Source organism: Ambystoma mexicanum, chromosome 6q (genome assembly GCF_040938575.1).
Source record: "Ambystoma mexicanum isolate Mex_15411 chromosome 6q, UKY_AmexF1_1, whole genome shotgun sequence".
NCBI classification, from domain to species: domain Eukaryota; kingdom Metazoa; phylum Chordata; class Amphibia; order Caudata; family Ambystomatidae; genus Ambystoma; species Ambystoma mexicanum.
Genome location: NC_090937.1, coordinates 1000097886 through 1000121440, shown reverse-complemented (window position 1 = coordinate 1000121440; position 23555 = coordinate 1000097886). Strand labels below are relative to the sequence as shown.

General features: G+C 46.0%; 1 protein-coding gene across 2 annotated transcripts in view; it reads right to left on the bottom strand.

The window, feature by feature from the left end:
- The window catches only part of LOC138516427 (plasma kallikrein-like), a 451405-nt gene that overhangs the window by 10918 nt on the left and 416932 nt on the right, over positions 1–23555 (bottom strand). For both annotated transcript variants that reach the window (XM_069631547.1, XM_069631548.1), the window contains one exon: positions 10343–10499. In XM_069631547.1, the coding sequence (XP_069487648.1) occupies positions 10343–10499 (157 nt within the window). The remainder of the gene's footprint in view (positions 1–10342; positions 10500–23555) is intronic.

Below are 23555 nucleotides of genomic sequence, written 5' to 3'. Positions count from 1 at the left end.
CATCTTGCGTATAGCAATTAACTTGAAGTTGGGACAGACCAGCATTGATAACCATACACAGGTAAAACCAGTCCAACTTTGGAGTAAGCTTTGGTCGCGACCAGAGCTGGAGGCATATACATGGGAAATTAAAGATGTCTTAGCCTGGTTTATGCACGTGATGGCTGTACTGCGCAAGATTGGACTGAGCTCTTTCTGGTCCAATCCAGAATCATTGGTTGAGACTGACTTTCAGATACTTAAGACCTTTTATTCAGACAGGATTCTGATGGATTATTTTCGATTAAACAAACCAAAGAGTACATTCGCTAAATACCTGTGTAATAAAACCACATTAGGCCTTGAACAATATTCGTCTTTGATCCCTAAACCGCTGGAGAGAAGCCTGTATGTAACACGACAGCTGTGAATCCTTCAAATAAACAACTTCACTAAGAATTGGTCTGGTGAGGGGGTTGCCAGTTGTCACCTGTGTGGTAATGCTAAAGAGGACGAAACTCACTTTTTGTTCCTTTGCCGGGCACTGCAATACCTTACATATATATGGTTCTACCTCTATTCACTTAAAATAATTAGCAATTGTTGTTCTTTGTGACCCTTAGTATGTATGTAATAAGGTTCATTCTTCTTCCTTTCCCTTTATTTCACTTTAAATGTTGACATTTTAACTTCACTTTGCACTTTATTCAGTACATGCACATTCACTTTTTAGGGGAATAATGTTTTTTTATTGTGCCAAGTGAGACTAACTAATGAACTAATAATCAATGTCACTATGACAGGATTTGTCTACATGTTCTATTGTTCCATTTAATTTCGCTTGGCACAATTGGATTTTAAACGCACTATGCACTTTAATTGGGGCATGTATTGTTATGCTTGTGAACATTTTTATTTTTTTTAATTCTCAAAGTTACACTGTGAATTTGCACTGTAAACATGGGTAATGTAGTTTGTTACCCATAGGATTGATATGTTAGTCCTATTTGAACCTTTGTGACCGTGCTTGAGCTGTGGTATACAGCGAAACGTTGGTGCTGGTTTTTCTGAATTTAATGTTTTTGTAGGAAATACGTGCTACCTTTGTCTAACCACAGTTTCCCCCTGTTTTTCTGTTGCATACACGTTTGCAACGTGTGCATTGCAGTGCCCACCTGGAGAAGCGTGCATTAGTGCTCTTTGTTTGTGGTGTCTCACTTTTGCTGTATCTAATGATCGTGCAAAGGCCTAGAGATGCTGCCCAAAAATATTGTAATTAGAGCTGTTTTATTATTTTATTTTTGGCCATCACACTTTCTCTTAATGGTGAATGTAACTGTGCTTTTTTTGGGGGCATGTATTGTTATACCACAATTTGCAGTACCGTAATTAGCCCCTTCCCCATTCCCATGGGGAAGGGCCATGGAGAAAGGGGGAATTACCGCCCCGCCAACCTTGGAATAGGGTGGTAATTCCCCTTTTCTCCATGGTGGTACCGGTATGGTACTGGCGGCAACCATGCTGCTAATAGTACCATGGTTTACCACATTCCGTATAATGAGGCCCATAGACTTGCTGCTAATTTAATGTAACCTTTGATGTGTTTACGAATGCTCTGTTTTATGCATGCTGATTGTCTTTTGTTGTTATGTAATACTCTTATCTGTTCTTTGGCTTTTAATGTTCACTGTAAATAGAATAAAGCATTACAAGAAATACATACATGGCACACATACCCCATGACAGACACAATAACTACCCATGCTCTAAATATAGAGCTCATGTAATGCCATCTTCACTTCTTCCAATGTACCAGGACAGCACGGCAAGAACACCCTGCATGCACACACATACAAGCATGCATATATCAAGAGGCCATGTACTGCAACACTTGAAGAACTCAGCCACCCAAATGCCCATGCCACACCGGCTATGTAACAGGAAAATATACTACATAACCACGAATCACACTTACACAACAGTTTATTCTTCAATGTGAGGAGCCTTAAACCCAGGCAGATGTTTCAAAATGACATCATCTACACCCCTTATGCTGGTCTTGCAGTACCATCTCTGTGTCTCAACATAAACACTTATGGGCTCAGGTCAGTGACCAGAGTAAATCATGTGCCATAGAACATACTTCTTATAAATAGCTCCATAAGGTCATGATTGATATATGATATGGTAGCAATGCAGACCACATTACAAACACACCTGGAAAACGCAAAAAGTAGGATGAAAAGAGCACAGAGAGGCATGCAACACAGCACAGCACCAAAGATCACAAACCTCGCCATCATAGAAAACATAACAGCAGGGCGGTCCCCAATATATTGCATGAATTCCACATGTAAGGGGGTTAATGAAAACCATCCTGTCTCCAGTTACTGGTCCACATCTCCCTGTGCTGGGAGCCCACTCAAAGCATGCAGTGCCACAAAAATACATGACAGAAAGGCATGCAAAAAAACACTAATGGCAAGCATGTCCTGTTGAATGTCCTCCCTCAATGCCACCATGTCCCGGGGCATGTCATCCCACATTGCGCAAATCTCCTGGCAAAACACCTCAGTGACCAATACTACAACATTGTCCATCTGGGTCATATTCACAGACAACTCCTCCATGATCTGTGCTTGTCTGTCACTTGCATTCAGCAACTCCTCCTGCCAGTTTCATTGGCTACCAGCCAAGCCACCCCATGTGTATGGCTGGAACAGGCATGATGACAATGGCCAGTGCTGTTGTAGTAACATTACAATCTGTGGATGACACCCTATAAGTCATTGAGTGGTTCCTCCCAAAATGGAGTACTCCAGTGATGTAGGCACCAATGGTCCTGACAGTGATCCAACCCCAGCAGCTGACACACCAGAGCAAGGCAAATGTGTTTGTTGCCTTACATGTTCCCCAATGTTTGAGGTACCCATAACGGATGCATCCAGCTGAGGGCAAGCTACCCTTGGTTTGTTCTTAAGATCCAGCCACAGACACAAACTGGAGGAATACCTCCTCCTGGGTGGTGAGTTCAGGCCAATACAGGAGTTTGCCAAATATGTCATCCACATCAGTGGCAACTTCCTCTGAGGAGAAAGAGTCATCAGGCCTGCTCACTATTGCATGCACACAATAGGGATGTTGACTAGACACTGCTTGTTGGCCTGTGCTGGTACATGGTGCAGCCTGCTCCACCTGTGAGGAATCCTCACCTGCAAATGATCACACAAATCACATAATCAAACTATCCATGTAGGTAAGTGGTCTTCAAACTTAGTGGCTTGCCCCGAGGGTACCTCGAAGGGTGTCCGGGGGTGGGGGCAGACTCTTTACAAAAGGATTAAGGTGTCTGCTTTTAATGGAAAATATAAGTAGTAGCAAATATGCTTATATTTTAAAGAGCCTGGGCCCCTCTGACATCCTTTGGGCCCACTATGTTTGAATACCACTGATGTAGGCACATAGGGTACTATGCATCTTCAATGTAGCTCAAGAACCCAGTACTACATGGATCCACACAGGCTTACGGATGCATATGTCCATCCCATAGAGCACATCACATGCCACAAAAGCAAACACACAGGCTACATATCAAGCTTCCTCCAACAAATCAAAATTGCGCAATGTGACAAGGCAACAGCTGTTATGTACAAAGCACATTTACCACACAAATGTACACACAATCACTGCAAACCCAGTAAATATATTATTACTGTGTAAAGTGTGGAAGGGTGAGTTGATGGAATCATACCTGCTACATTCCCTGGGAAGCTTAAGATCCTGCCATGACGTATCTAAATCAAACATGTCAAAGAAACTGCCAATAATCCCTGAGCCAAACCATGCATAATCCCTCATGTCCACCTTGTCACTCTATGCAGTCACAGTCCCCAAACCAGTACCTGCCCATGCCTCACAAGACACACATTTTCCATTTCACTGGAAGCATGTCAGTCCCTTTACAAATTGCAAACTGTGCTAATCACCTAGAGGAAGGGGGTATAAGGGTCACTGTAACCAATCAACAGCATTTTCTGAAACAACCCCTGATGGCTCCTTCAGACGAAATATATTTGAATGTCAGAGTTTTTAGATTTGCCTGTATGGCCTTCTCCCCCCAATTACCCAAGTCATTCTCAGGTGAAGGGGTGCATGACCTCTACAAACCCATGTCTGATGGGCCGAATGGTATATTATGCGGGAGCGGACGTTGTACAATAAGGTTGGATGCGGTCTCAATTGCATAGTCCTTTGAATTACAATATTACAGCATGTGGACACATTTCAGGGTTGCCAGTCTATTTGCAGGATGCCCTTCGAGGAGAAGATTGGCAACATCCATGTGGGTGTGAAACAAGGCTTGGACCGCAGTTCTCATGTATTTTGCAGAGATGAGGGAGTTCATTGTCCTTATGACTAAAATATGTTACAAGGCATTATGTCCTATTATTGCTATGTGCTCCTTGAAGGACATGTGTCTATCCTTGCTGGGCTCAAGATCCTTTGCACAGGTGGACAACTGGTGCAAGTGGCTGCCGATCATGTGTCCTCTGCAACACCCACCTGCTTGGCTCTGCCCTTTGCTTTCCTTTCTCAATGTTAGATCAGTGGACAAGTCTCAACCAGGCCTCTGAAGGGAAGGAAAAACATGGCAAATGCCAAATCCTGTGTGGTCTAGTTTGAACCAGGTGTACCCACAACCAGATCCCATGCCCCTCAACCATCAGGTGATCACCTTGGTCTCCGTCCAGCCAGACAGACCATCAGCAATCATTACCAACAACAGTGCTCACAAGCAACTCCATACATCACCATGTACCTTATCTGCACTGCAACATCCACGAATACATGAAACAAATGTCCACCCAGCAAACAACACCACAGCACACATTGCCTAGATGATTGGCAAACATAACTTGACCACCATCTTTTTTCGTGTTATTGTTTTTAAAAAAAATAAATTAACCTTTCACATTCACCATTACAGAAAAAGAAAAGAAATAGAAAACAAATCCAATCATCTAGGAAAAGTCCAAAAGAAAATCAAACAAGAAAAGATAAATAACAATATATGTAGTCAGTAGTTCCTATTATTCTTTTAAAAATGTGTTCACTGTACAAGTTCATGTTTCCTAACTAATGTCATCTATTCTCCTGAACATCTCTACCAAGAAAGCATGTAGTTCTATTACGAGTGATATGCTGTCACTCCACATCAAATGGGTCCAGAAGGCCTCTCCCAGTGATTGCAATCAGTAGGGACTACCTAGCTGTAATATTTAGTTCTGGCTGCCTCTAACTGGGTACAATCCAAAACCAAATGCTTAAAAGTTTCTTGAATGGACGTAACCTCACATCATCTACAATGTGACCTGGACCCTGCATTCAAAATTCATATCCGCTCTAAAGTGGGATACTGATTAAGATGAAAGCGTATGTATGCTATATGTATTTTATTACTAGGAAACAAATAAATTAATTTTGGAAGAATCTCTCTTTTTCGGGGAAATTTCCCATACTCACTGTAGGATTTATGACGACAAGAACCATTGATCATGAGACACCAGTCAATGGCAAATAGTTTTTTTAAGTAGAGGATGGTCTCGAGATCAGCTCCTCCTATGAGGAGTTCAGAGTCTCCAAAAATGTCCCTGCAAGTAACCCTAATCACATTTAGTGATTGTAAGGACTGATTTGCTAAGAGTTGACCCAAGTCTTCGCATAAAGAATTAGCAAGTGGAAACATAATTTTTCAATAGTTAGACAGTTGCCTTCATTGTATCCTCACCTTTAGAGAAATTAAACCAGGCCCATGCCTCATTTTTTAATTCAGAACAGATTTAGGGAGGCCCAAAGTATCTTTCCATACAACCCCCTGGATGGTGTTTGAGTAAGTACCCAGACCAAGGGTGCTCGAGTCTAGCCCATACAAAATTGATGGTTCCACTTTTGCCAATTAATACTATAGCACCGGAAGGTGGGAGAATTTGCATAGATGTAACATCAGTCTTTTCATCTGGCAGAAAGACAGATTGTACTTGCTGCCAATGACCAGGAGTTTTTGAGGTTGTAGTCTACGTAACATATCAATGCCACCCTCTCCAACAACTGTTCTCCCGCCTTCGATACCATTGTTTTTAGTTTTGTTTTATTAGAGAACATGACAATCTTTGATTTTTCTCCATTGATCAAAAGATCATTTCTGATGGATTAGTGAAGAATGCATCTAGTTTTCTTTGAGGGCCTATAGGAGTTTTATCAAAGAGAATCAGATTGTCCGCAAATGTCATGCTGTGTAGTTTCTCGTGTACCTGCTTAGCTGGGAATGTGATGGCCTTGGACCAATGGTCACAGATATAAAACTTGAAGAGGGTGGTGCCAAGACACAACCTTGTCTAAGGCCCACAGAAGTCTGAATTGGGTGTGACACTGCACCCTCTTTCATCAGACTAACCCTGACTGATTTATTGCTATATAAACTAGCCATTAGTTGCACTAGCTTAAGCGGTATTGACCAACACCAGCTTCAAAAATGAGAGCTCCATGACAACCACCTCCATACACATCCAAGATGTCCTCATACTCAATGGCTACAGAATTTTATTGATAGACAGTTCAGAAAAGAGGGCCAAAAGGCCTACCTATCATTCATATGGATTCACATGGACTCATGGACATGCACCCAAATGTATGTCACCACCGTTGACTCCTTCACATGACTCTACTGCCACTTCCAGCTCTCAGTTAATGGACACAATGATCTTCAGCATCATGTAAGAAACACAGAAGCAGAACTACTCTATCAATGTTCACTACATGGGCATGTTAACTACAATGTGTGTCACTCACACCAACATTTTCCACTGTGACTTGGACATTCCTGGGAAAGCAAAACACAAGTAACTACATGATGTTCTCCACTGGATTCTAAACACACTCACACTAACACTGTACACAGTAGACACAAAGACCAGAAAAGGTGTTATCCTTGTATGCATTATCAACACCATACTCACCCATCCACCATGTCCATAGGAAACACACTCTCCCACCTTAACCTGCCATTCCATGGAAGACAGTTGATGTCGCCCTCTACAAAGTACACAGCAGAAAAGATGGTATGCATTGTGATGTATACCACTTTGCATCCATGCTCACCCATCTCTGGGAAATGTGTGCTACCCACAGAAGACTAATCACCACTACCAAGGCCAGATGCTGGCTGAGCAGCATAGCCTTAACCAGCAAGTGAGTCAGAGCACTCTTCAAAGGCATCATACTTCAACTTTGAATCAAAACCACAAAATCTGTAATCTTCTACAAGGTCATCAGGGTGCACCACCAAATAGTCATGGGCACCACTACTGACACCACAACACACGCCCCATGTTGCACATAACCTGATGACTGGACAATTTACAATACACTCACTGTATGATAAAAGACAGCAAGCACAGATTCACTCAAGGAAATATCATACATGGTAGGATGGTGGGAGGTGGTTATGGCAGCTTCTACATGGTGGTTGTCTGTGTTCCTGCTGGGTGTGTTTCAATATGTGGAAATGGGTGCTTTGGCTTATGTTTGTTGTTTGTGCACTTTGTGATGTAATGGGATTTTACTTATTGTTCACGTGTATGTTAGGGGTCTCTCACTCTTGGTTGCCCCTCTCCTGGCTCATGTGTGTGTAGTGAGGCATTGCCTATGATTGCTACACTGAGTGGCAGCCTTAGCCTAGTGTGGGCAGGTGGTTTTGTGAGGGGGCACTGACTAGTAGCATTAGCCTGGTGATAGTAGGTTGTTTGGTTGTTTAGGAAGGATTGTAGTATGTGACAGGCCACCTCATTTTCATCATTCAAAATGTATGATGTTTGACCACGGGCTGGAGGGTTACACCTCTCTCGACACTGGGCTGCCTCATGCAAACACATTACATCAGAGACATTTTGATTTCCCTATCTGGGGCCAAGAACGGGATCATGGCTCCACTTTGGAGGACTGACGCACGAGACCCTCGTGTGTGTGCTTGATGGACCTGCGGGGCCATATAATACTTTGGGCAAGACCATGTTCCACAGTTGGAATGAAGGCTGTTTTCAACTATGCAGCCAACACCATTCAGCAATTGCCACTTTAAAAGGCAGAAGGATCTCTTTCAGTGTGCCATGTTCAAGAATCACCATACGGTGAAACTGTATCAGTGGCTTTGTTAGAGCCAATAGGCCCAAGAAGCTACTGGCCTTTGCAACGATCTGCTAGAAAGAAGCGTGCAGCATAAAGTCTAGATGTAGTGCAGTGTCAAGACCACTGCCATCCATAAGTTCAGAAGCCAGATTGGTCAGGGCAGCCTCTGGGTCCTTGAACTCCCCTAGAAAGTCATCGGCCTCTCCTGAATATAAGAGTGGTAAGCTTTGAGGGATAGGACCACCCTGATCCTCAAAGATCTTGCCCATTTAAGTAATAAATTGGCCTGTCTGAGCTGGAGTAAACTCTAGTGGTGCCTCTATCCAAGCACGGTGAGCCCTTGCTCCACCAACGGAGATGTGGCCACAGCTGCAAGCATTAGGGACTTGGGAAGATGTCCAGCATCTGTGGCCTGAATTCCTCCCACTGCTCCAGTTTAGAGTAGTGAGGGTGGAATGGTACCTTTAAGGGAGGATGAGTAGGAAGAGAGGTTCCCAAGCAGATAGTTAGGGAAACAAAACGTTGGGGGTCATTGTGAGGTAGGGGGTACGGGTTCCTTGAATGAGGAATTACCAGCCCATTCTGACCTTGGAGGGCCCGGTAATTCCCCATTCAGGGAACCCAGACCCTGAACATCCCCATTCCCATTTGAGCCCCCATAGGGCTCAATGGGAATGGGAAGGGTGCTAACAACGGGCATGTTAACCACCCTGGTCTGCTCGCGGGACCCGCTAAGGGCGCATGGTAAAACCAGGCATCCTTAGCGGGTTCCCGCGAGCAGACTCGTAATGAGGCGGTAAGGGGTTGACGGCTCCGGCACCGTTAACCCCTTACCGCCTCACTCATAATGACCCCCCTTTGTCCTCTTCTTCCCCTTCTTCCGCTTCGTCCTTGTCTTCCCTTCTTCCACTTCTTCCTTTTTTTCCCTTTCTTCCCTTATTTCATGTTTATTCTTCATGATGTTTGTAGTTATTGGCATCACCCAATCTCCTCCGAAGTGCCGGCCATCTTGGAAGATAGCTCCAACACAGAAAACTTGGAAGGGGTGAATTTTCAACACTTGTGGAGGAAGATGTACATGTTAGCAGCATGCTCCCAAAGGGCCTGTCCATGCATGTACTGGTATTAACCACAGCCCTATGTATCATGTTCTGCCCCAGCCAATAAAGGCATACCATGTGATGGGTTAGCAACAGACATCTTCCTCAAGCAGGCCATACAGGGCTTGAAGCCAGTCTTGGGATTAGCATTAAACATTATGTTTTGGAAATGGCTAGTGTTATTCCTAAGGAGAATACTGCATGTGCAGAAAAAAGGAATTGAGGCCATGCAGTGAGAATGCCTCCTTATATACTGCCCCTGAAGACATGTCAGACATGGTGGCTGAAAACGTTATCGAAGTAGCCGGCACTGGACGATATACATCTGAAGTGAGCAATCTGTGGTAGGAAGGCATCCATTAGAAATGAACGTTCTATCAGTGTTGGGATTGTTAGTTGGTAGTGTCTGGCAGAATGCAGTGCCTGGTGAGCAGGAGGGTAAATGAGCCAGCCAGACTATCATTAGAATGGGAAGGAACATGCTGATAGACTTTAAAATTCACCTGGGAAAAGAATGTGGAAAGTTACTTCCAATTTAAATTAGTGTCTAATATTTTTGTTTAAGTTCACTTCACCAGCTCTCTGTCAAAACAGTTTCTGCAACCAACCTTTCTTTTGCCAATACCTCTATAAAAAAACGATTTATTTTCAATTTCAACATTTTCACTCATTCTAAGAAATGGGTACTGCCTTCAATGGCTGAGCATGTAGTAACACCTATGACGCAAGAGAAACGGTACCCCACCCACTGCAAGCATTACCATTACAGTACAGCTGGGATGTTGCTAGGTCTGGCAAAGATCCAGGCTACGCTAGTGTCAGGACTGTAGGGACTCGGGGATAGCTAGCCTTTTTGTTGTAGCCCCTGAGCTTCTGTCTGGGGCTAAAACCAAAAGACTGGGGGATATATCACCCTGCGCCACCCCCCTCCACCTCCCAGCAACGCCTCTGCAGTACAGTATGGGAACATGCATGAGGGTGTGAATGTGTGAACACGTGCATGTTCATGGTAATGTTGTGGTTTCATGTTGTGTGTTCTGTCGTGCCCATCTAGAAATGCCTATGACATATTGTCTTACACTGCTTCATTGTTTGCAGAATCCAGTCCGTGAATTCAGACACTTTCGTATAGACTCCAGGCTGTTCTTGTCGGGCGCATCCTTCCCCCCAGCTGGTGACACCAACTAGATACCAGGTGTTCTCAGACTGGCATGCTAAGGGGCCTCCAGAGTCGCCCTGTGGGAAAGAGAGACATATTACTCCACATGCATATTCGTATCAGCAATGTTTACGCCCCCCCCCCACCCTCCCCCAGCTGGATTGCGCACAGTGAATACGTGCTTCCCCTGAGTGGAACACAGTCCAAAGAACCAAGTTTGTTCTCAGTAGAGGAGCTCTCACAATCTTTTGAAATATCTAAGCACAAAACTATTGCTTTAAATGAAAAGAAAGAATGCAAAATGCCTGAAAACATTTTTTTCATTTAGTCTTTAGAGTTAAAATAAAGTCCCTTTAGTTATTTAATACAAAACCACTGAATTGCCAAAGGATGGTCCAAATCTTAGAAATTGGCATTACAGTAGTTTCTTTTCATAATAAAGCATAAGTGCCAGGTGCAATCATTAACAAATGAACCCCTTACACATATTCAAGCACATGTTGACCCATCTTTGAAACTAATGCAACCTTGTACCAGATTCTACTTTGGGTGTTCTGAGCAACATCATTGCCAAATGTAATTCCTCTGGACTTATATACACGTGCTGATGGTCTATCCAAAGAGCCCTTCAGAACTGGAGCCATCGTCTGCACTTCCTTCGCAGGGAAGGTATACTGTGTACCATACAGGTTCACTGTCTCCAATCAGGGAACCCAAGTGTCCTTGTCAAGGGATCCTCAGTGCAGCCAATCTCCAAAATCTTTCCAGCAGTGGCCCTTTCTCAGGGACCTTAAGGGGGCAGCCTCACTCTGAAATTACAAATACTTCCTACTCAGGGTCTCAGTGAGCTGATGAACATTCTACGAGTGACTCAATGTCAAACTAGTTCAGCGCCATGACGGGACAAGCAAGTTCCTGTACATTAAGAAGATATGTGAAATGGGTTATTGTTTGAGCCCTGTTCAAAGCACACCACAGTACTTCGTAGACCAGCTGCTTCATACGTATCTACAAGAGACACGCAGTAGGTGAGCAAGGGAGACCGATAATGGATTAAAGTTAAATAAAAGGTCAATAAGATCCAAAGGACAATGCTGAAAAACCACAGACCGGAAAAGTGCTGATGACTGCCAGCATCCTGTGAATGAGTCCAAATGTGTTTCTATTGATAGCGTGACAGTGGCCATCATTACGACCCTGGCGGAAAGTAACTGACCTGACCGCCATAGCGTAAATAGCGTTTCCGCCATTGCACGATGGAGTAAAGTGCGGCTAATTCCGACCCATCGGGCACGAGCATTACGCCATGGCGGAAGTGCAAAGTCCGCGATGGCGGAAATGTCCCCAAAACGCCCCTCACCGCCGTCGTACGGCGCCCTAGGTGCAATTCCGCCACCCATCATAGCGGTCACCGTAATGAGCGGTAATCGCAAAATACGGTGATCGTAAATATACGGAAACGGAAGTAAAAACATGGGGCCGGAACGGGAAACAGCACGCCGTACACCTATAAAATCAGAATCCCAACACAACCATTAAAAATCCGACCCTGAGACACATCCCAACCCGTTAGCCACCCTAGTTAAAACAATCAAAATGGCAAAGGTTGCTAAAAAAGCGTGCGACCGCAAGCGGCAGGTCCACTTCTCCCATGAGGAACTCACCATGCTCACAGAGACCCTCCAGGAGAATGCTGCCGTCGTCTTCTCGACGCAAATGACCAGGACGGCACTTGCGAACAAGAAGGCCATATGGGCCCTGGTGGCACAGCGGGTAAGTGCGGTGGGGACCGCACCCCGCAACCCACAGCAATGCAGAAAGCGATGGGACGACTTGCGGATACGCGTACGGAGCATACTTTCAGCCAACCGTAACATTGCCACAGCTACCGGGGGAGGATCGGAATCACCCATCAAGTTGACCCCCTGGGAAGAAATCTGTGCCTCCACCATTGGAATGGAGAGTATAGAGGGAGTCGGAGGGATGGAGAAAGGAGTGCAGACATCCGAAGAATCAGGTAGATGGGCCAAATAAAACAATGCTAAATCCACAATGTCCAATCATGTGAAGTACCATGTGTCCACATAGTGCAACAGAAACACATGTCCAGGAGAACGTCCACATACATTGGCCTGATAGCGCACTTTAAAACTCACATTAAATACATAAATAATTAAAAATCCTAAAAACACCCTCTACACGTGCAGCATGCACACCCTAACTGCAGGCTGCAAAACAACTGCATCCTCAATCCACACAAAAATGAAACCACCTCCAAGGCCCTGACCCAAATCACCCTCAGGTACCACCCCAATGCATGTGATACATTGCCATTCCAATTTCCACAGACCCATAAATAACGCTCGCCCTCCTTTACTCCACCACAGGGTCCGATTCAAACGACGAGCTCCAGGACACTCCTACCAGTACACCTGCAAAGAGGGCCAAGACCAACGGCCAAAGACCCTCCACCTCAGCTGCACGGATCAAGACACGGCAGCAGCACAAATCAAGTGGCAGCACACAGGAGGGGACTTCAACAGGCACCCCAGCAGCCAGCATGCCCACAACAGCAGCACCACAGGTCCCCCAATGGATGCCACAGAAGGCACTGCTTCTGGTGGCAGCAGCACCATAGGTGACACTGCATTAATGGCAGCATGCTCCGACACAGAAAACGGTGCTGTCGATGTAGGACCCATCCATGACCTGTCTCAATCCCCCTGTTTGTTTCATCCCGTACACCATGAGGATACCACGCAGGGGCACCCACAAGACGACGACTGGCCATCCCCCACAAGCCCTGTGGCAAGGCAACATGAGGTGATCAGCCCCTCTGTGACACCACCGCAAATGGCCATGGCCCAGCAGAGGCAACAGTCCCTCGACCAGGTGATCGTGCAACAGCAGCAACTGACCACGCTCCTCAAGGAGCATGCTGATGAATGTGGGGGTTCTAAGGCAGTCATAGAAACATCTACTGGGACACTTAGGGCACAAATGGAGAGAAGTACAGAGACACTAAGGGTACAAATGGAGAGAAGTACAGAGACACTAAGGGTACAAATGGAGAGAAGCACCGAGAGCCTGAGGGGGGAACTGCATGCGACGTCCAAAGACGTATGTGGTGAACTTGCCGCTGTGCGCCGTGTGCTCACTGAGCTCTCACAAACCCTTAGGGACATGCATGGACGTGAGCAGGCAGAGACATCATCCGTTGCAAGTTCCGTCCAGGGCAGCCCCCAACGTAGATCTGGGAGGAACCTGCGCTCCACAGGCAGGGGTGCCCCTGATACCCGGAGAGGGGGCTTGCAATAGCGTCTGCCCACTGACAATGAGCATCTTTGGACACTGGTGTTCGGGGGGGAGGTAGGAGGGTGGAGGGGGGGTGTTGGGCTTTCTTGGGTGGCGGGTCGATGGGGTGTGTAATATAATTTCACATATGCTATAAACATTACATAATCACCCAATGAGATGTGTGGACATTGATCTTTGTGTACGAGGCCTTTATTGGCGTACAGTCCACATTGTGCATGTTCCAGACACACACAGTGCCACAAGTCCCGTGTCCATGTATCAGCCACCAGGCGTGAGTGCTAGAAGCATGAATCTATGATATTCTGACGAATTTCACGGGCCTCCTGTGCCTCGCGGACTCCTTGAGGTGCTGCCACATCCCCACCCTCATCATGACCATCTTCAGGTGCTTGCAGTTCTGCGTCAGGGGGCATGGGCACATTTCTACGTACGCACATGTTGTGTAGCATGACACATGCCATGACCATCTTTGCAACCTTCTCATGACGGTACAGGAGTGCCCCGCCAGACCTGCTGAGGCAGCGGAAACGAGCCTTCAGTAGGCCGAATGCCTGTTCAATGACTACACGGGTACGTGAGTGGGCATGGTTGTAGTCCTCCTCATGCTGGTTCTGTGGGTTCCGGAGTGGTGTAAGGAGCCATCCCTTCAGTGGATACCTGGCATCACCTGTATGTGGACAATAAAGGATGTTTGTGGAATGACATTGCTACGTACGCATCCCCCCCTTCCTGCCAGGTCATTGCCGCATCACATACCCCACATTATCATGCATGAAATGAGACTCACCGAGTAGCCAGGATCTGTTCCCTGCGTGTCGCTCCATGTAGCGTGGTATTGTAGAGTTCCTCAAGACCATAGAATCATGGGTTGATCCAGGAAATCGGGCACAACAATGTGTAAAGATCCTGTTGGAGTCACACACCATCTGTACATTAAGAGAATGATATTGTTTCCGGTTGCGGTACTGGGCCTCCATGGCATGTGGGACAACCAATTCCACATGGGTGCAGTCGATGGCACCAATGCAACCCGGTATGCCGACCAGTGCATGGAATCCAACTTTTGTGTTTGTAATCTCCTGCTCCGAGCGTGGTAAAGAGATGTAGTCGTCTGCGTGCTTCAGGAGGGCATCGAGCACTTGCGATAGTGTCCGTGACAACAGTGGCTGTGAAATGCCATGCAACTGTCCGACTGTGTGCTGGTAGGTGCCTGTGGCCAGGAAGTGGAGTACAGACACCACCTTCAGTAGGGGTGGGATGGCGGTTGGGCTATCTATCATGCTGACAAGGTCAGCGTGTGTCATGTTCACAATGGCGGTTATGGTGTCCCCGTCCAAACGGTAGAGGGTGTGGATCTGCTCAGCAGTGAGGTTGAACGGATGAGCTCGGAGGCGTGGGATTGCGGGCTGCCTGCGTGGTGGTAGTGGCTGTGCTGGTGGGCCTTGCTGGCCCTGCCTTGCCCTCCTCCTCCTCCTGCGTCTCCTCTGTGCGGCCGGTTGTTGTAGTAGTTGGTGTTCGTCTTCTTCTTGAAGTTGGAGTACTTGCAGTGCTATCAGGTCCCCCAGGGCCAACATCGCTAGTCCTGCCGGTAGCATTTTGGAGTGGGTGTGGTTGTGGGAGGGGGTTGGGTGTGCAATTTATGTGTTTTCAGGCTGTATAGCCTCCACCTGTGGTGATTCATTCCACCTGTGCCAGCTGCAATCCCCTTTGGGCGAGCACGTCCCGCACACAACGCTGCAATGTGACGCATGGCATCTTGCTATTACAATCATGTATTTAATCCCGATGGCAGTGAAATATGGGTTTATATGTTCATTCTGCTATGGTCCCATTGTTTCACATACTATCTTTGCAGTCGCGAACAAATTTGTGAAGGGTCAGTGGAATGTAATACTCGATTAACGCTGGACCCTCATGCAGCACTGTACCGAGGTTCACCGACGGGCGGGGCGTCCCATTTGTGAGTGAAGCCAGTTGCCATTTTCACACACTGCCGCACTACATGGATAAATTTGTGATTTCAAGCGGTCACAGATGCCTTATCGACGTGATGTTGCAAATGAGGAATTCGAAGGACAGCGCTTTCGGTTTTCAGCTAGCGGCGAGGAGACGCCCACAGGTCTGACTGCAAATATAACGTTCTATTGTTTAATGTCCTTGGGACAGGGGCCATGGCGAGAATGCAATGATTGATATGAATAGTATGGGATGCGCAATAGCGTAGTGGACGATAAGGCAGGACGTTCCCAAATACATGTTACTTCACAACACTAGAATTCCGGGCTGTAGCACAGTGGATTTTGCAGACTGCATTACGCACAGACTCAATGGAAGTTTCAAATGTGATGTGAGTAAATAATCAGGCGTTTTCATACCGGGATGAGGGAATGATGTATGGATACATGGACAGATGATTTAATTGAGAGTTTGCCATGTACATGGCTTTTCGGGATCTATCCCCTTCCCCTGCGCTATGTGATGCAGAGCTGCCATAGTGGGACCATCGTCTATCTGCCCTTGTTGAACCCTCCCTGTCTCGACGCGCCTTCAAACACTTGTGTCTATGCACGTTACGAATCCCATCTAATGGATTCTGTCTTAACAGACGCATGCACACAAACACTCGTTTGTAATAGTGTTTTCACCTCGATTTATATAGTTATGATTCGCAAGTGATTTTTGGGTGGAAATAATCCTTTTGAGTGGGCTAGCATGCATATGGCTGTGGATTTAGTGTGATCATTGAAGTGAGTAATACAAATGAAGTTCTGATGCCCATGCTATTCTTTTTCATTTCATTTGGGTGACAGGTATCTCCTCCCCTTTTGCCGATGCCATCTGTATGCCACTCCTGCAGATGGCTTTTACTCCCGACACCTGCTGCTTCGAGTTAATCAGTGGAGCACCATTACGATCTTATGGGACGATCGCCAATGGGCCACATGCCCTTACGCAGTACTAGTGGCTAGGAGCTACATATCAGCCTTTCAGCTGGACTAGTGCCTACCTAATGGGACGGCCCTGTGGTTCTCGGCGCTTCCATGTTGCCTTTTTGAACGTGAATGTAGCCCCTGTGTACCATGAAGGAACAGGGCGTCACACAAGAAGAAGCTGGTCATTTATTGCGGATGCAGCCCACAGTAATGAAAAATATTTTGGAGTTTATGACCTAATAGCTGTATGGGCTTGGTGATTTTGATGTGCATTAAAATTTGATTCTGATTTCAACCGTGTAGCGTTATTCTTTGCAAGTAATGTAGCATATTCCTATTTGTGGAGCGGTGTATTGTGAGGAGATCTGCATTGGGTTCCGGCTTCTGAGTACAGTTGCGTGGTACTGTACTGGCCGCGTTTGGCTACGAAGCCCAGTAGGGTCAGGGATGGAGCCTGCCATTATGACTGTTTTAATGATGTCATGCTCAGGGGCGGGGGATTAGCTTTTGTGTTACAGATGCCGGTCAGCCAGGTGGATTGGTGGAATGATGTGATTATCAGTAAATGGCTGGTCACAGGTGCCTGTGTTTGCGTGCGTTTCTTGGAGGGAGACTGAGGTCATGTCCATTGGAATAGCTTCTGTATTCGTGCCATCTGTGCCCTGCAGCTCCCATTGGCCCCTCTTGAGATGAGCCTGGCTGCTCAGTCACTCTGCCAACTTGTGTGGTACATGCTTATGCTGATGGTTGGTTTGTTTACTGGCAAGGGTACAGGGCTGGTGCAGTCTCCCTCAGGATACTGCTTTGAATGTTGCCTTACACTGGTGTCAAGCGATGGGGGCCTGTTGTTGTTTTGTCTCATGTTTCAGTTCATATTGCTGTACTTGAATCTTCACGTGCCTGTGCTGCATCAGTACGGCAATGGTGCCATGCCAAATATGGATGGCCACTCACAAGGCACTTAGAGCCCCTACATTCATTTGTTCGTTGGCATGCATGGGTGACTTGTACATTTCACTGGTTGCATTGTGTAACTTCATTGCACCTACGAGGTGTTGTGCAATGTGGGCAGGGAGTGGTGAACAGGCACTCAGTAGGGCCATTTACGGTTGGTTCACGATGCCGTAATTCTCACCATGGCGGAATGGTACTTTCCGCCATGCTTGATGGCGTTAAGTGAATGTCCGCTAGGGTCAGCATTTGCGTACCGTTGCGCCATGGTGGTAATTACGGTTTTGCATGGCGCGCGTGCGCGTACTTGGTGCAGTTTGCGTTGGCGTTCACTACGGTGTCGCTGATGGCATCGTACTTTACGGTGACGGGTCATAATCGCACCGAGCGGTATTCGATGGCGGTATTGCATTTCCGCCAACGTTTTTCGATTTCCGCCAGGGTCGTAATGAGGGCCAGTGTTTTCTAAAGCTAATTTAGCAACTCACATTACAAGCTGTTTCTATATTTAACAAGTGGCTATCTTCAAGCACTTCAGCCATTAACATAAATTGACAGAACCATCATTTTTTCACTTTGGCAACTTTTTTTTAGAAGAAGATTGAGAATGATTACTATAATTTAGGACATTAGTGCAAAAGCACTTTCACAAGGAACGTTTCACTGATTTGTTCAACGTTTATGAGTTGTCAGTATCCATATGTCAGATTGTTAGGAAAATTCCAGCACACATGACAGGGAAAACAAACAGAAAACGTGATCTTACTGTGTGTCTACCTGTTTAACTGAAACTCCATTATGCTGAAGTATGGGTTTGGGCTAAGCAGTCTTTTGGATTAAAAATGTGCTTCCTTTAAGACCGAGGTGCCTATTGACAACTCTATATGCCAGTAGCTACTTTAGGAAATTACACAGTGCATATCAGAATGGATACCTATGAGACTATGCATGGGTGTCAATGATTCATTTACTCATCTTAACGGCATGCAACACCACATGGGTACACACCAAGTACACCACTTGTTAATGCCAACAACATTTTCAGAAAGTAAGGCTGTTTGGCAGACCTAACTCTCATGCAGAATCTACTCACTAAACTATTGACATTTGAAAAGAACCTTGAAATATATTTCGCCCCGAGAGATAATATGAATGTAAATGATTTACCAAGACAGAAGTGGTCATTGTATGTTATTATGATTTGTACTGCACACAACTGCCATGTGCATTGCCTACAGGCACTCTGGCAGATCTGGAAGAGAGTGGGTGGGTTTGGTGAGTTGGGGGGATAGGGAAAGGCAAGACTGTACTACTTCTATGTTGAGGTTGCAGATTGGAAGTACCCTGAGCTCTGCATGCGTCTAAGCTTTCTAGATGTGAAGTGTAGAAGGCATTGAGGGCTTTGTGACCAGAGGGGCTTGGAGTGGAGGCATGTTTTGTCCAGGGGCTGCATATGTCAGTCTTAGTTAGAATTGTAAGTTTGTGATGTTTGATACATGGGGGAGAGGGTCTTTTTTTTCAAACCGTGTGCAAGTGGCTGGTTTGCATATGTACAAATGAGTATGTTAGTCCCTCTACTGAGAACGAACATGAGTCAAATACCCTATTCTGTGGAATTTCTTCCACTCAGGAGGGTCTACAACCATGTTTGTTTGGTCAATAAGGTGAAGAGAAACTGAGAGTCAAAACTTGAGGGTTGTTTTTTACATTTACATAGGGTTTCCAAATTATTGGCCTTGCTGTTTGCATTATGGGTAGAGGAGTTTGGCATTTAATCAATGATTTGTGAAGATGTCCTGTGTTGAGTTTTATATATTCCAGGATACAGGGAAGTCATTCTCTTAGAATTGCTGCAGTCCCTTGACATGATGTCTTCCAGTCATTTTGCCATACAATGGGCCTCATTACGCCCCTGGCGGAATGGGTTTAACGGGTGACGCAAATGGATGCAGACCAGTTAAACCCATTCCGCCTGATTACGAGGTCTCCTCACGGGACCCGGTAAGGATGCCTTGTAAACCAGGCGTCCTTAGCGGGTCTCGCGAGGGGACCAGGGAGCTAATGACAGGCCGGTCGTAATCGGCCCGTTGTTAGCTCCCTGCACCCATTCCCATTGAGCCCTATGGGGGCTCGAATGGGAATGGGGATGGTCCGGGCCTGGGTTCCCTGAGGGAGGAATTACCGGGCCCTCCAAACTCGGAATGGCCCGGTAATTCCCCATTCAGGGAACCCGGACCCGGAACCCGGTTTTGGAGGCAGCCATGCCGCCAATAGCGGCATGGCTACCGCCAAATTCGTAATGAGGCCCAATGTGTTCTAGGCATAACGTTGGGGGGCAAGTATGCTGTCCTCTGCGCATGAAAGTCAAAGTATTGAGGAGTGTCATTTTTGCTGCTTGGTGGGTGGAAGTTCAACTTTCTTTGTGTTAAGCATTAAAGAGTGAGGTTTACAGACTTTTTCTGAATTTCAGGGGGTCCTTCAGGGTGCCGATTTCCCTTGGTAGTGGTTCAGTGTTTTGCCACCATAGGGGAAAAGTTTCAGCCTCTCTGTTCTTCTGTGAACATTCATGTGGTTTCTAAAAGTATGTTGTTTCTAGATCTCAGGTCTCTGGTTGGTTAGTAGAGTGAGATTTTGCTTTGGAGGAATTCTGCTCCTTGACCATAAAGTGCTCTGTGGTCGATGCAAAAGGTCTTAAACAGTACTCTTGTTTTTATTAGTATCCATGGAGGTGCTCTGAGAACTGGCTATGTGTGATCCCTCCAGTTGAGTTTGAGTAGAAGTCTGGTTGTTGAGTTTTGGATCTGGTGACGTTTCTTTCCAAGGTAGTCCAGCATATCTAGGTAAATGCTGTATGAGCAGTCAACTCTTGAAAGAGTAAGGGAGATGATAGCAAGCCCTCTGTGTCTTAAGGACAGGTAGGACATAATCCGCTGGAGGGAACATAGATGGGAGAGGTTGCCTTTTTGTGTATTACGGGATGCATAATTCTAAGATCATATTGCATATCTGCTATTTCTAGTAATTGACAACCCAAATACAATTCTCAAAATTGAGTGACCGGGAATACCCCCATTAAATATCACATAGCATTGATTGTTAAGAAACATTTACTCACCATATTGACTACTGTATTCCTAGTGCATAGTCCCCTTTCCTCCATACATTTGGGAGTCTGGGCCTCATTCCGAGTACGGCGCTAACCAATGGCGCTATTAACGCCTTGGTTGACGCTGTACCCGGACCGGCAGAGTCTTGGTGGATGGCGGAATTACCGCCCCATTCCAAGGTTGGCGGGGCGGTAATTCCCCATTCACCAAGGCTCTTCCCCATTCCCAAATGAGCCCCCATAGGGCTCAATGGGAATGGGGAAGATGCAAATAACGGTGACCGTTCATGACGGTCACCGTTATTGGCTTGGAGGCCCCTTTGCGCCCTCGACTTTAACACCTGCTCAAAGCAGGCGTTAAGGGCGAGGGCGCAAAGGGAACTCGGAGTATGGCGGTAAGGGATTACTGCCACCGGTCTCGTTACCGGTGGCCGCTATTCCTTACCGCCATACTCAGAATGAGGCCCTCTGTCTAATGAGGGACAGGACTGGAGCCTTTTTGCACCAGAAAAGCAAACTTTTCCTTTAAGAGGTTTGTGCACACACAAGGGCGTGCCAGTGTTAGGCATGCCCAGCCCCACTGATCCTACCCACTGGCATCACCTGTCAGTAATTTCCCCACCATTTAACTGTGTGTGCAGGGAGGGAAAGAAAATCAATATTTGTGTCCACAAGTGATCAGACCGTGGGATCGTGGGATAAAGTGAGTGGGAGGAATAGACAGTCTGTCCCTGAGTGGAGTAGAGTGGAACAGATGCCCCATGTCATTGTTTCTTGGGGTTAGTGGAAGAGGTAGGTTGAGTATCTGGGATGTTTTCCTTTATGACCACTGGGAAAGTCATCAGGGTTCCAAGCCTTTTGCTCTTGAAAGCCTCAATCAATAACATAGTATCTGCCTGGAGTCTTGTCTGGAAAAGGAGTACTGTGGAAAAAGTTTAGCACTGCACTTAGTTAGAAGCACCAGTGTCTTGGCTATTTGAGTAGACATTTCTTGCTTGCTTTACTCCTCATTAATTGAGGAATAAAAGAGTTCAAGGGCATCGAATGTTAAACAAGCCTGTCCTACATTTAGACGGAGAGCATCCACACCACTCTTCTAACATTTGCATGGAGGGCCATGCCTAACTTCCCGTATCATTATGATATTCTGATGCTTCAAGAAACTACTAGGCTATCTTCTTGGCCTTGGGAAGCCTGAAATTGAAGGATTTCTGCTCAGTAGCTGAAAAAAAAGATTGGAAATCACCAACCACCCTCCCAAGTTTCCCATTCGCATTTGCCTGCCTATTTTGGAGAAATGTGTGATAAGAAACCGTATGCCTATAAGCCTCCAAGAGCTTCTTCTCTTTATTAAGGAAACCAGAGCCTGCAGAGTAACTGTAATGTGAGGCATTTAAGAATAAAGATGCAATTGAGAATAAACAAATGTTTTCCAATGGCAAATATCTACAGCAAGTTTCAAATCCTTAATTGGTGGGATTAAGGAAATTAGATTTCTGCCATAACATCCTTCTTCACAGCTATACCCGATCTGGTAGCAGGCATGAGCAGTAAGTCTTCAGAGAGGGCATACCTGTCTTCCTGGGGAGTTCCTCAATGGTATGGGCCCCTAAAGATTATGGAATTTGCAGCATCCTGTCATGAAGTACCTAACTGAGAAGGGAATGGGGCCACCTCACCTTTCACAGTGGCCTCTTTAGCCTATGGGAACCTTTGGTCCATGTACAGTTGAGGATCATACATAGGAGCAGGAGAAGTGATAGGTTGTTGAGTAGGAGACAGTGGTAGTACAGACAAAGGAGGTCACACTAGGGTTTGAGTTGGCGTATGAACCAGGGCTGGAACTCTTGGTGTCAGCAGAGTTACAGGCAGCAGAGGTGCCAGTACTGGGTCATGATCTCCCTAATAAAGCATTGAAAGTAATCTGCCATGATCTGGAACCTCATAATTGACTAGAATCTGTGAAAGAACCTGTCTGACGACTGGGCACTCTGTGATTTGCACATTGTTGAGGCTGTTTACAATTTTAGGTGGGGTTGTTGGTTATGCTGTACACTAAGCCATATGATCCTAGCCAGGACGAGGGAACAAAAGCACCACTTAGTACTCTAAGCGCCAAAGAGACAGGGATAGCATGTACTGCGAACTTCACCTCATTCTATCTCATAGGTAGGTGAGCCAAATGGAGAATCTCTTTCAAAGTCCTCCTGGACCTATAGCAACAAATACTTTGGTATTCTCCACTATTTTGCATGACTGTTTGTCGACCATCTTGGGCAAACCAGCATGGCCTATTTTCTTGGGGAGGCACAGGCGTTTCCATGCCGGTGTGATGGCCCAATCCAGATGTTTCTGAGAATCATCAGGGAATACCCGTTTACCAGGGGCTGACAGAACAGAAACTGTACTCTCTGGAGCCACATCTCTTGTTGTTTCTGCTCCCTCAGACAGTAGTCTGATACAAAAGTTTATTACACCCTAGATGCAAGATCCGGTCCAGCCACATTGGACATATGGCACCCCCACCGTTCTTCGAGGATACAGTGTACCACCCAAGTCAGCGACAGCCCCAGAAAGGTGTCACCCCGGTCCACAAGATGCAAAGTCACTTATCACTGGCATACACTAGGTCAGAGAGATGTTGACTTTTTCAGTTTTTATGAGCATTTAATCGAAGCTTGTTGGATTGTATCGAGTTATAAATTGTAAACAGGCACTAAGTGATTTGATTTTTTGATAAGGATAGATTGCTGACATTTCAATTGAAGGGCAATGTCATCAGCATTAATCTAAAATTGGTATAGCTATCCTGTATGATAGCTAGA